This window comes from Heliangelus exortis, chromosome 3 (genome assembly GCF_036169615.1).
Source record: "Heliangelus exortis chromosome 3, bHelExo1.hap1, whole genome shotgun sequence".
In the NCBI taxonomy this organism is placed as follows: domain Eukaryota; kingdom Metazoa; phylum Chordata; class Aves; order Apodiformes; family Trochilidae; genus Heliangelus; species Heliangelus exortis.
Window position 1 is genome coordinate 8,199,393 of NC_092424.1, and position 12,914 is coordinate 8,212,306.

Sequence of the window (12,914 nt, forward strand, 5' to 3'; positions counted from 1 at the left end):
ACTAAAAGTGATAACACTGCCAGATAATGAAGGCTATGAAATGAACAAGAAAAAAACATCCCCATCTTTGTGTTCTGCATAAAAAGAGCCAGGAATGTTTCTTAACTCATTTCCTCATTCATCAAGGGACACTGGGGTTTGAAGTCTGCTTCAAGTTCCAGATGGACAGGCACTAACAGCTGAATTAATACCTTTATATGACACATTGCATAGTTTCCAACAGGAAACTTGATGATTTCAGAATATTAGAAACCTCTCAAGATTAAATTCAATATAGAGAGATCAGATTTACCAGACAAGAGGAAATGCATCTGTTTTACTCTAAAGGGTGAAGTCTGAGGTGTTTTTTTGTTTTTTGGTTTTTTTCCCATTGGGTTTTGTTTTGTTTTAATTTTGGAACTCTAGGAACTTCTTGTCCACTACCAGACAAAAATGAGATTTCCAGTACAAATCTAGGTACTGTTTAGGAAACTAATACTAAACACAGATTCCAAAAGCTGAAGTAGAGAATCACATGATGAAGGACAAATTAAATATTTACTGCCTGACTCGGAAACTTTGATTCAGGTGATGGTGGATGTCCTCAGAACAAACCTGATTCACAAGATATTACTGATGATAGTAACAGGCTATACATTGTACTCACTTAAGACATAAAAAAATGGTATTAAAAAACCCCAAACACCACAAAGCTCCTTGATCACTCCTTGGAGTGATCGCTCTGTTTTCCATAATGCAAAATTCACCTCTTGAACCAGTGTTCTTTAGATGGATACTCTGAACAATAGTTCTGATCCTTGAACAATCTTTTAAATTGTGGAGATTTCTTTCAGAATATTCTTAGTACTTTGAAAACCCAACTGCCAAATACTAAATTCATCACTGCAATGTAGTGATCTATGTTGCAGACTACATCATCAGTTTAATTAAATCAAATCGCACACAGTCAGTTGTTTTTATAAACCATTCTTTACCCAGTTGATGTTGTAGGTAGGTTTCAAACTGGTTTGCAGTAAAATGTTCAACTATTGCAAATTTGTGTTGTTACTGACCACCAGGAATGCCAGCTTCAGATTTTATACCACTGGTTGCTCCAGAATTGCATATAAATACTAATTTTTAAAATGTTTCCCCTTGGTCATCAGTCTTGATCATTACAGTTTGGTTTTCCTTGAAGAACTTGCCTCCAAGTTTTAATCAGGCTTACCTGCAATTAGTATTACCAAAGTTAATTAAAATGGTTTAGCTACAGATAGAAGGTAGAGTATCCCAGAGGCTGCTGTTTATCTAACACTTTATGCAGTGGACTCTGTCAGGATCTCTCTTTTCCCCATTGAAAAATATATTGCAGTGAATTTTATGTTGTCAGAGCTTGCAGCAAAATTGCTTGGAATAATTTGTGTGTAAAATATCAAGGCTAGTTCAGTCTCCTGCTGATTCCAGCACTGAGGAGCATCTCTGCTCTTGAACTTGCACCCTCCCCCCCTCCCTCCTTCCTGCAATGATGAAAGTTAATCAGGGCTGAAGCAGATTTTTAGTCCATTAAAAATAAAATTTAGGTTTTTTTCAGCACAATATACTGGATGGTACAGTGCTGCTGTTTCACGATCAGTAACTATCACAAAGTAGTTTCCTTCAACAATCTGAATTCTGTATGTCAACACATTACTTGTGTGCAAATTCTTTTTAATAATTCAGAATGGTTTAGTTTTTACCTTGGTAGCTATTCCTTCTCCACTCCTCCACACCGCCCACCCACTCCCTTTCAGTTTTGTTTTATTTTAATCCTGGCTAGGAAAGATGACTACAAAGGAAATGCAGTTTTAAAAGAACAGTGCTCATCTGACACATTTTGTGATGTAAAAGAGTGTGGTGATGAAGCCAAAATCAGATATCAGTAAACTCTGAGCCTTGGGCTGTTACTTGTACCAAGACCAATTTAAGGCAGTGATTACAGAGTGTGGTGAACGTGTGATGCAGAGCACAGAGGTAACTGAGGTGCAGTGCACCTTTAGACATACTTAAATCTGGGGTCATATAAATTACTCATTGGAAGCTGGATTTGTATTTTCTATCTGCAGATATTCCAGGTAGACTGTCTGCCCAGAATACAGAACTTGAATTTTTTTTTTCCTTTTATCATTTAGTTCTTCACAAGATAAGTTCTGTACTAAAGACTTCACCTGCTTTAAATAGATGGAAATGGATATGACTATGTAGAAAATCAGATGCCACCTAAATAAAAAATAATTCACAGAAATGGAATATTGATAAGTAAGGAACAAACTGAAAGTTACTTGAAACTGAAGTGCTTTTAGGACAGTCAGCAGTATATGGGCTTTTTCACTTAAAAATGCTTTATGCTGCTTCTTATCTAGAAAATATGTAATAAACATGTACGATAAAAATCCCTATTTCTAACATAGTGTGTATAACTTAGAGTGTATGACAAAATCAGTATTTGCTTTTTACAATTGCTGGTGACTTATAAAAGTGAAAATGATTTACTGGGTTTTTAATTTCAGAAGTCAAAATAATTTAGCAGATCTTTTAAGACAGTCATCTGGCAAAAGAACATTAAAAATTCATCCAAGATTAATTGACGTAAGATAACTGATTTCCAGTGTGCTTCAATTTCATAAAAATGAGTTGTATGAAACTGTGAGCAGTACATACCATAGGCTCTGTTCTGTAATACAAAAGTAACATATGGTATTTCTCACTTTCCTGTACTGAATGTCTAATGTCGTCACAGTATGGTTATCCTGGTCTTCACAATTCTGAATTTGTAGCCTGAATGTAATGTCAAATCTTCATTATTTTTTCTTGTACTTTGTACTTGATTAAAGGAAAAGCAGATGCTTTCACAGCTGAACAGTCAGGTTACATGAATCCAGATGAAAACACATTTTTGTGCTGTCAAATTTACTGCTGTACAAACAAGATGTATGACTATGGCTCACTCTATTAGCTTCACTGGAAAAGACCAGATGTAGTGTTTTGTACAAGCTGTCCACCACACAGGCTGCCTTTTTGCATAATTCTATTTTTCTGTCTTAAAGTCTGTGTGTTTTACAGCTAGAAATAAATTTAGGTCATTATATTACACTTCTTATGTTATTTAATTTATTAATGAAATTTAAAGACTATTATATTAACAGAAAATACTTCCCAGTTGAAAAGAATTCTTGGTTTGGTTTTTTGGTTTTTTTGAGGGGTTGGAAACACCTTAGATTTCAAAGCAAAATGGATTATACTTACAACTTTCAAACTACAGCTTGGAACTTCTGTGCAAATTGCTTTCAGAGATGAAACAAAGTTAAAAGTAAGGGGATCTGTATCTCTTGAGAAACTTATGAGAAGTCGTACTTTGATACTTCGTAAAACTAATGCTTCTCTTATCTTCCCATCTAAATATGGCCAGTACCTGTTGAGAAAGAATACAATGTATTAGGAGAATTTTTTAAAAGTTTTGGATTCCTATGCAGCTAAGTCTAAACATAGAGAAAATGGAACACGTGTGAAATTCATTTTCTTTCCACTGAAGGAATATCATTCTTATTTAAAGGCCTTTTCACTAAAAAGATCTGCCAGAATCCTTTCCTTGTCGTTCTGACCTGCAACAAAAATGTCACTGTGGGAACAGTGAGGCTGTGGATGGCTGAACACATCTTCCAGCTGTGTAGGTGCATGGAGAGCTGCCAAAACCTTTGTCCAAAATAAAAGTACCTTGTCCACCCCTAGCTAGACATTAGAGTAATTCCTGTAGAAGAAGAGCTCTTGCAGTACCAGCTACAGCTAGAGGGTGCTGCTTACCCAGCCCAGACAGAGGGACAAGAAGGATTTCTGATGGTTACACAAGTACGGGCAGTGGATTCCCCCCAGCTCCTCTCCTTTCCCCCTCCTGTACTGAGAACATACAGGCAGGGGATGTGAATCCCCTTCTGTAATTCCTTGCTTGGGAGGAGAGCTGCAGCTAAGCAGGGTGCCTGCATCCTTCAGTAGCAGATGAAGATGGGTCATTTAAGGAGGATTTGACTTTCTTCACTGATAAGATTTACAGAAATTCTACTGTAATTGGGATGATGGTTTCCATGGCACTGTTTTCACAGTCACTAGTTAGCTTTGTGTTACTGACCTGTAGTGGGAGCAGGTCAGAAGAGAGAGAATAAGAGACATAAGATACAAGTTTTCTTTATTCCAGCAGCACCAAGGCATTCAGCCTAATGAAGTCTGAGATTTGTAGTGCCAGAAAATAACTTAGAAGTGAGAACTGGGAGATGACAAGTATGGTAGCTGTGGCAGTGCCTCAAACACAAAGCCATGCTGTAGGAAAAATGTTAATTCACACAGATGGCTTTCCTGAACCTTCCTAATCCAACAGATTTCTGAATCCTTCAGGCATGAGAACAAAGGAGTACAGGAGATAACATTAACTGCAACACTTAAACAGTTTTACATACTAGAGTACAGTTCCAACATAAAGAACAAACTTGAGGGGATGACTGTTGTGAAACTGAGGTTCCTACAGCACTACCCATGATTCTTTAACTGTGATAGAGGTTGTACAAAATGAGTTTATCTGAAAAACCTTCTTGTGGATTTGAAACAGCCTACGCTTAGTAACAGTCACATGATAGTTATTTTTGAAAGATTTGAACAAAATATCTTCAATTATGCAAAAGCTATAAAAAAAGCACTCAACCACATGTTTAGTTTGAGTGTTTTCATATAAGGTTCATGGACAGAATGGTGAGCTTTGCTAGATGCTCAATTCATTGCAAGTGTTATCAAGATTAGGAGTGACCACAAGTTACTTGCTTTCTGAGTTGGATGTTTTTATTACAATTGTAGGTCCAGTTATGGCCCATGAGTGCTTTTCAATGGTTCTCCAAACTCTGCTTAAAAATTACTTGGCTTTTTTTGGTTTTAGCAAGTCTCAGTTAGTCAAACTGTGATATAATTCAAATTTTATCTGTGCTGAATTTGGAATTTTCATGCATATGTATGTTTCAGAAAAATAATGACATCTCTGACACTGGATATGAGGACTCATTATTTCTCTCTTCATGCAAGCACACGCCCTCTCATGTTGAATATCTGTGTGATACTTGTAAAATGCCAGTAGCTGTGGTATCAAAATAGTGAATACCATGGTGTAAGAAATTCATGTATAGCATGTATATTCATGTAGAATTCATGTATAAGCAGGTTCTTGTGTTCCTGGGTCCCAGTCACTTGCAGGTGGTCAGACTGGACAATTTCTGATCTCCTTCCACAAGCAGATCTAAAGCTTAGGACCCGGAACTGGAAATGTCATCTTAGATCCCGATTCTGCTCCCATTTAAGTCAATGGCAGAACTCTCACTGATTTCAATAAGAGCAGAATTGGGCCCCAAGAAATTGGTCCACAATAGTCTCCTGTGTGGTTTTTTTCCCCAACAGACATTGGTGTCACTATGATAATGTGCCAGCCCTGGACACACCACTCACCGTTTAGCGTTGGTGTCAATGACGATCGGCAAATAATCCGTGACAGCGATGTACACAAACTGTTTGGCATCATCAATGACACTGTATATAGCTTCAATATCCAGGACTCTGTCCTTTGGGCAGAAGAGTTTAGGTGAATTCTGTGAAGAAAAGTTCAAATATGGCGTTTATAATACCTGATTTCTTTTCTTCCCCTCATCCTAATGGAGATGTCAAGGAGTGTCCCTGTAGGGAATATTAGCTGTCCAGCTAAAACACTCAAAGGTATCAAGGAGAAGTATTTGCTTAATTTCCCCTTGAAAGTCTCATCATTTGGATGTAACTGTGGGCAAAATGCAGAAGACAAAAACTTTAAAACATTCACTGCCAACAAGGAAGTTGTAGTTGAAGTTACAGTTTAGAAAATTTTGTTCCAAAGAGTCCCAGCACTAGTTACTATTTGATGGAGTAACACTTGTGTTCCTACCACATGAGCTACCAGGATTTGAGTCTATCACATCAGTTCTGTTTAAAGTTCCACGCAGTCACCATTTGCTGCAGTTTTACAGGAAACTTATCTTTAAAACCTCGCTGCAGGTACAAATTAACTCTTTACCTGGTTTTGAGCTGCTAAGTGGCAAACCCAGATTTCAGCTTTTCAGCCTTGTATCTAGGGCTGGGGAATGTGTCAGCCAGCAAGATCAAGCCAGCTGGAATCATCCATCTGTGGCACAGAGGCCCAGGACTTTCCGCTCTTCTGATTAGTGGCTGCTAAAGGCACTTCACAGAGCTACAGCAGGTGCCACTTGTCCTTTTCTTAACAGCTGGCCCTGCCAGACTGCTCCCTTCCTCCTGCTGTATCATCTTGTCACCTTTGTTATTTGCTTGGGTTGCACCTGACATCTTGATTAATATGTTTCTTTAGGGACAGATCCTGGGGTTTTGATTAGTCTTTTTCTTTCAGTGCAGTGCCTGTCACAGTGTTTTCTTAATCACTGAATGGTGTTCTTATGGATTTACAAGCAAGTGCTCAAAATTAATGGCAGGATTTAAAGATCAGTATTCCAGATCCATTCCTGAACACTAAAAGAAACCCAACCAAAACCTCTTGGTTTTTATCAGCCAGTCTGGAAGACAATTTTGTTGCTAAGCAATATTGTAACAATGATTACTGAGTATAATAATAAAACTTCAATGACTGCAAGCTATGCTTGTTGATTTATACAGTACAAACACTGAAAGTGAGTAAAGAAAAAAAGCATAAAGGGAATTTGTTAAACTTAATCTATATCTATTTTCTGACACTTTTATGAGGCTGTTGCACTGAGGCTTTATTCTTACTCTCTTACAGCTAAAGAACAAAATTCTTAAGCAGTCTTTCAGATGAGTTCTATATAAAGACCAGAAAGTGAAAGATATTCGGAGGGTAATTAGAAGAATAACTTTTGTTGAAGTTCTCAGTGTAACACTAGTTCTTGGGCATGCCAGTTGTTACCCCATGGCACAGCTGACATACTGTGGTCATAAAAAAATACCTTGGTGCTTCTCTCAGCATTAGCTGTATAGCATTTACTGTTCTGATTGAATACCCATTTGATACTTCTCTTCACCTACCAGAGAGGGCTGGCTCCTCACTGTGCAATATCACCTTGCCAGGCTTTGCTGGCTCCTCACTGGGCAATATCACCATGCCAGGCTCCTGTGCTGGGGGTTGTGCTGTCCCAGACCAAATGGGATGAGATGCAGGACTGGGGAAGGAGTGGCACAGCACCAGACAAGGGCAGCACCACTGCCTCTTCCTGCAGACAGGACAGTGATGGCAATGAGTGAACTGCTTGGCTTGTGGAGATCCCCTTCCTGCTCAGGAGCAGACAGAGATGACTCCACTGAAACAGCACAGTGCAGCTCCCAAGAATGCTTTTCAGAGGGTCATGCTGCCAAACACTGAGAGCTGGTTAATAGGTGAGAAATTTATTGAAAAGCCTGTTCTCAGGAAGGAAGGACTAACCCACCTGCCTTTGGCTACAAATGCAGGTAGCTCTTAGAGTTGGAGTTTGCTGATCTGAGCTTCTGGAGTACCAGTGACTTCCCTTTTGTCCTGAAGTGGAATTTCAAGAGGAGAGGCCTTTCTTGCCCAGGCAAAAGGAAAATACAAATGGCATGGAGGAAGGGAAAGTTCTGCAAACTTCAGAAGGGCAATTTTTGTAAACCCTCTTTCCACTTTGTCTAGAATCTCACATTCCTTAAAGTTGGTCTTGACCATCTTTCTTTACTGTGTGTCTCTTCAGATCTGGCTTTCAGCAGATTTTCTTCATTACTCACAGATTGCTTAGAAGTTAGTAGGACTTTATTCCACAGCTCCTTAGCTAACTGTCCAAAAGTCAGTCTCTAATTTAGAGTAGTCCTTAAGACTCTCTAGAATCAATGGAAGCTTACATCTCTTTAGGTGGCTATTAATTCTGGCTGCACTTCCAGATTTTCAACCTAAATAGCTCTTTTTCTCTACACTTTCTGTAAGACTGAAAAATCCTGGAGAGCTGAGTATTGTGTGGTTCCCAGCAGGTGAAGGTAGACCCTGCCACTCAGCTGCACCAAACATCCTGCACCAGTGGCTGTACAATTTAATAGTGTGCTAGACATACCTGTCTATAAAGCAGTGGGGTTTTGCCTCTTACAGAATGGTAAATAACTCTTAGCAACATCATTGTATTCCTCATTTTTAAGGCATTGGTTTTATGCATCTAATTACCTCCAAAATGAAAGACACTCTGAATCTTTCCTCATCTCTATTGCTCTGTGTACTTTCTTCCAGTTTTGCTACATCACTGCTGAGATGGAGGACTGCTCCATTTCTTCTCATTAAAACAAAACATAACAAAACACACAGACAGTGCTTCCATGGGGATTAGTGCCTGAATTTTAGAAGTTTTAAAATGTCATTTAAAAATAAAGCTAAAGCAGATAGTATTCCAGAGAAGTATGAATGTTTTCAACGGATCAGGGTGAAGAGGAATAATCCTTATAAATTAAACTGAAAACAATGCAAGCTCTGGTATCAAGCTTATTCTGTATCATTTTAGATGTCTGATTAACAGTTAATTTACTCCTGAGTTATTCACTTTCTATCTATTAGTGTATATAAATAACCTAATGTGGAGAGACTCCCTATCATGTTTGGAATGGAAGAGGAAAAGCAGTAACATTACAGAACAAGGGAAAAAGAATAATGCTCAGATGAAATTTTGCAGCATCTTCTGATTACAGATCAGAATGAAAAAATACATAAGTAGTTTGTCTCTTCTGCATCATAGGAAGAGGCAAGTAAGTTTTTAAAAACCTTTTAATTAAAGACTTCCCCACAATAGTATACCTATTGGGAATATCATTTTCCCAGAGAACAGAATTATTTAATTTTTGAGCACTATGACAGTACCAATCAAGTTCCGTCTTGTGTAGGTGACAGCTGTAGTGGCCTTATCAAGTGTCCAGTCTCAAGTTCAGTATCTGCTTTTGGTTAAAGACATAGCAGTAATGTGAATTTTCTTCAGTTAGGGAAACACTTAAGTATAGGCTTAATTTATACCATCTATGTTCCTGTTAATGGACATTACCATTCAGAGTAATTTATCCCTGACAGATATTGTCAGGGAGACTGAAGCATTGTGATGGATGTATTGCAAGGAACTGTGAACATCTCTGTATCAGTGAAAAGAAATTTGAGATTCTTGTCACAGTTGCCAGTAACACCTACCTAACCTGCTCCTACGACTCCACAGCTCATAAAGGAAAATAGTAAGAGAGTAAGCACATGTTAAATTTCCAGGTCTTCAGAAAATCTGGTGGCTTAAACAAGTTTTTTCTTTTCCCTCCATCATTGCAGCTCATTTCAGAACTTACCGACACGAAAGCTTCTGATTTTGTCTCGTTCAGCTGCAGTGTCAGTTTATTGTGGGTATCATATACTCCATATAGTCTCTTAGACCAACTTGGAGGTATTTTATTCTTGTATCTTAATGAGCTATACAGGGCAAATATCCTTTGTAAATCCAGGACCAAGCAGCTACAGTTGTAAACGATGATGCCAAGTTCTTTCATCTGTGAAATTAAAGTTTGTATCATTAGTGATATTTTGGCTGATGGGTCTGTGGAAGCAAGCAGAAATAATGTACGAGTGTATGAGGGGTATCTTCTGGAAGCAAGCCTTGAGCTCAGTGGTAGTACTCTCAACTGCAAGAATATTCCAAACAATACTCTTTAAAGGCAAGCACACAAGTTAAATCTTCAAAGTCAAGAACGAGCAAAAGCTGTAGCAGAGTTTGTATGTTTGGTGTGTGTCACAGCTGCATGTCCTGACAGAACACAACCCACCTCCTGCATATACACAATGTAGGATGGATACTCATTTCTCAAAGGCATCGTTTTTGTCATCGTATAATAAATGAAAACTACTGTATCCAAGAGTAGTAAATCTTGGGTATTATCTATTTTATTTTATTATTTTGTTTACAGGAAAAGCATCCTTTCTGATGGATGATGTAGGAGCACATACTGTTTCCAGTGACATTTTCTTCTTTTGGAAAGCTTCTTTAATTTGGAAACAATATGGAATTCCTCCATCAGCCTGCACAAGCTGAAATGTGTAGATAGTTGGCAAATATAGACTACTGCAGCCTTTCATTTATGGATAAAGCAATAACTTCATTTTCAGACATTTCATTCATATGAAATATTGCAAGTTATGCCCAATATCCTATCAGTTTACTTGTATTAACATTTTTGTTTTTTCCCCTGGGTGCTGGTAACTTTGAGGATGCTCCTGTATTCAGTTCTGTGCTGTCCCTGTACTCCATGCACTGTTTGTCTCCAAACATTTTAAACTATACATTATCACTGTTTTCACTGTGCTGCCCATACTGTTCCCTTAATTGCCAGGCATGCCACTGAAAAGGACTTCCTAATAGTATTCTGTTACATGTATCTGCATAATGTGGTTAACAGGCTTTTCATGCCTGTTAGTTGATTCTCACATAATTATGTGGTTACAGTTTTCCTTTCATTTATCAGTCCCATTATTATCATTCCACTTTACCCTTTCTGTTAAAAGTAAAGATAAAATAGTGTCCTCCCCAGAAGCAGCCAGGATTGCATCTCTGTGAGCAGCTCTCCTCGGAGCAGAAGTGCTTGCAGCGTGTCCCCTCCCTGTCTGGGAATTACAGGATTGTCCCTCTGCCTAAGTGCTTCTCCATGTATAGAGGGGACACCAGGGGCACTAATGGCTTTAAGTGCAATTTTTACAGATGGCCACCCAGCCCAGCCCCTGAACAGATGTGCACAGGGACCAGCCTGTTTTGCAGAACAACTTCACGCCCCTCCTGGGGGAGAGGGTGCCTGCTGGGGACTGCCCCAGCTGAGGCCCTGCCACTCTCAGCCCTGGCACTCAAATTGGAGACTGGAACAAAGCCATTTCAAGAGATGTATTTACAGCACAGTAATGAACCCTGCACCTTCCCCCAGCACTGCATCTGCCAGTTGGCTTCCCTGGAGGCAAGCACTGATCAAAGCTTTTCCTGCTTCTGATGCTGTTAGAAGAGCTCTGCCCCATGGGAATTCCCTGGTACACCATACAGACTGGACTCCTCCTTTTCCTGTCTGGGAACACAGTTATCCTCTCTGGTAACCAACTCCAGTGCTTATTTTGCAGATGTCATTTTCTTAGAAAACCAGGCTGGAGGTCAGCCTGTCACCTCATGACTCTCTTGGTTTATCCACATCTCCTTGAAATTAAAACAATAGAAAGGGTGCACATGGGCAGCACCCTGGTTGCCTCCTTTCTTATTGAACAGCCCCAGTAGGTTCAGATATTAAAAAAAAACCCTCTGTTTCAGTAGTGTCTTCCACACAGAGCTTATTTTTACTCCCATAATCTGAGGTGAGGAGAGGCTGCTCTTTTTCCAATTAATCATAAAGCCTATCCTGCTGGAGGCATTGAAGTGAGTGGGCAGCAAGGATGTGCTAGTGACAGATTTAATATGAAGTGGTTTGTCAGCTAGATAAGGGAAAAGACTTTCTTTCTCTTCAATTTGAGGGCCACTGTTATTAGAGACAGGGTTTTTTTTGTTTGGGTTTGGTTTTTTCTGTAGTCTCAGATGAGAAGCAGAAAAACCATTTATACTGGAAGAATAAAAATCTAAGTGTTGCTCTGTGATTTACAGTGACTTTAACTCGCAGCTGGGGTATCTGTTAAGGTAAATTCCTTCAGGGCAAGAGGTCTTAAGGCAAGGGAAGAATTTCTTCATCCTGAGTTTTAAAAGCAAGTCACACAGTAATGAAAACATCACTGAAAAAATAAAGTGAAGAAGATCTCAAGAAATCAGAACCTTAATAAAACTAAGGTGGATAAATCTGAAATAAAAATGAAGTCACAAATTTGATTGCCTTAAAATGGAACTGAAATATTTGGATGTTAAAAACAGTTTAACACAGTTGCTTGTGAGTGACATTTTTAGAGCATGTGTTGGGAGCTGTGGACTGAAATGGTTTTCTGGACTGAGAATTTTGTGTCATCACACAAGCAAGTTTCTTTCCCTTTTTGTTAAGAGCGACCATGAGTACTTCTCAAAGAATGAAAAAAATAGGTGGTTTTCCTTGTTCCCTGTGCCATTTACATTTGTGCAGAGCAACTATTAAAGGCATCCAAATAATTGTCCTTCTTGCCTAGAAGGGCTTTTTTTTAGAGCACCAGAGAAGTCCATGGCTAAACAAGACCCAAGAAATGGTGGCTTATACCCACTGTACAATGATGGTCTAGCTACAGATATCAGGTTAGCTACATAAAGTAACAAATACAGTCTCACTAAAAATATACTGATTTTTATGATAAGAGGAGGAATTCCTTACTAGGCTGGACAAAGCACATGATTTCACAAACTGGATTTTCTGCTTATTCTGCTTATTATCTTCCCTTGTATATTTGTAGTCATCACACATGAAATTAAAAACATGCTGCAAAAAACCCTAAACAATACAGGTTGTGGACCTATAACAACATAAGTTTCATAAACTAAGAAACAGAGTTAGCAAGACTTTTCAAATAAATTTGGATCACGGGTTAGACAGGGTGTATGACGTGTCCTTATCCTGCATTCTGCAGACCAGACAGTGTGTTTTATATTTACCTTGAGCTACACTCTAAGAGACAACTCCACTGTGTAGGCAAGGTACTATCTGACCTACATAAGAGTGGCACAATCTGGTCCACAGCTTGTAGTATCCAAATAGTGGCAAATGTAGAAGGAGGCTTTAGAAAACATTGATTTCTTTTAAAGAACATTTTTAATAATCACTCACATTTGAGCCTGATCCAGAAAAAATACACTGCTTTCCTAAGGCTTTCACATCCATTGCCCCAAAACCCCAGCCACCAAATATTGAGCATCTCTTGT

At 38.8% G+C, this 12,914-nt stretch overlaps 1 protein-coding gene across 1 annotated transcript in view; it reads right to left on the reverse strand.

Annotated features, from left to right (window-relative positions):
- PLD5 (phospholipase D family member 5) overlaps positions 1-12,914 on the reverse strand; it is a 57,629-nt gene that overhangs the window by 4,378 nt on the left and 40,337 nt on the right. Inside the window, exons 4-6 of the mRNA XM_071739093.1 lie at positions 9,370-9,567; positions 5,494-5,633; positions 3,262-3,427 (exon numbers count right to left, since the gene is read on the reverse strand). Of these exons, the coding sequence (XP_071595194.1) occupies positions 3,262-3,427; positions 5,494-5,633; positions 9,370-9,567 (504 nt within the window). The remainder of the gene's footprint in view (positions 1-3,261; positions 3,428-5,493; positions 5,634-9,369; positions 9,568-12,914) is intronic.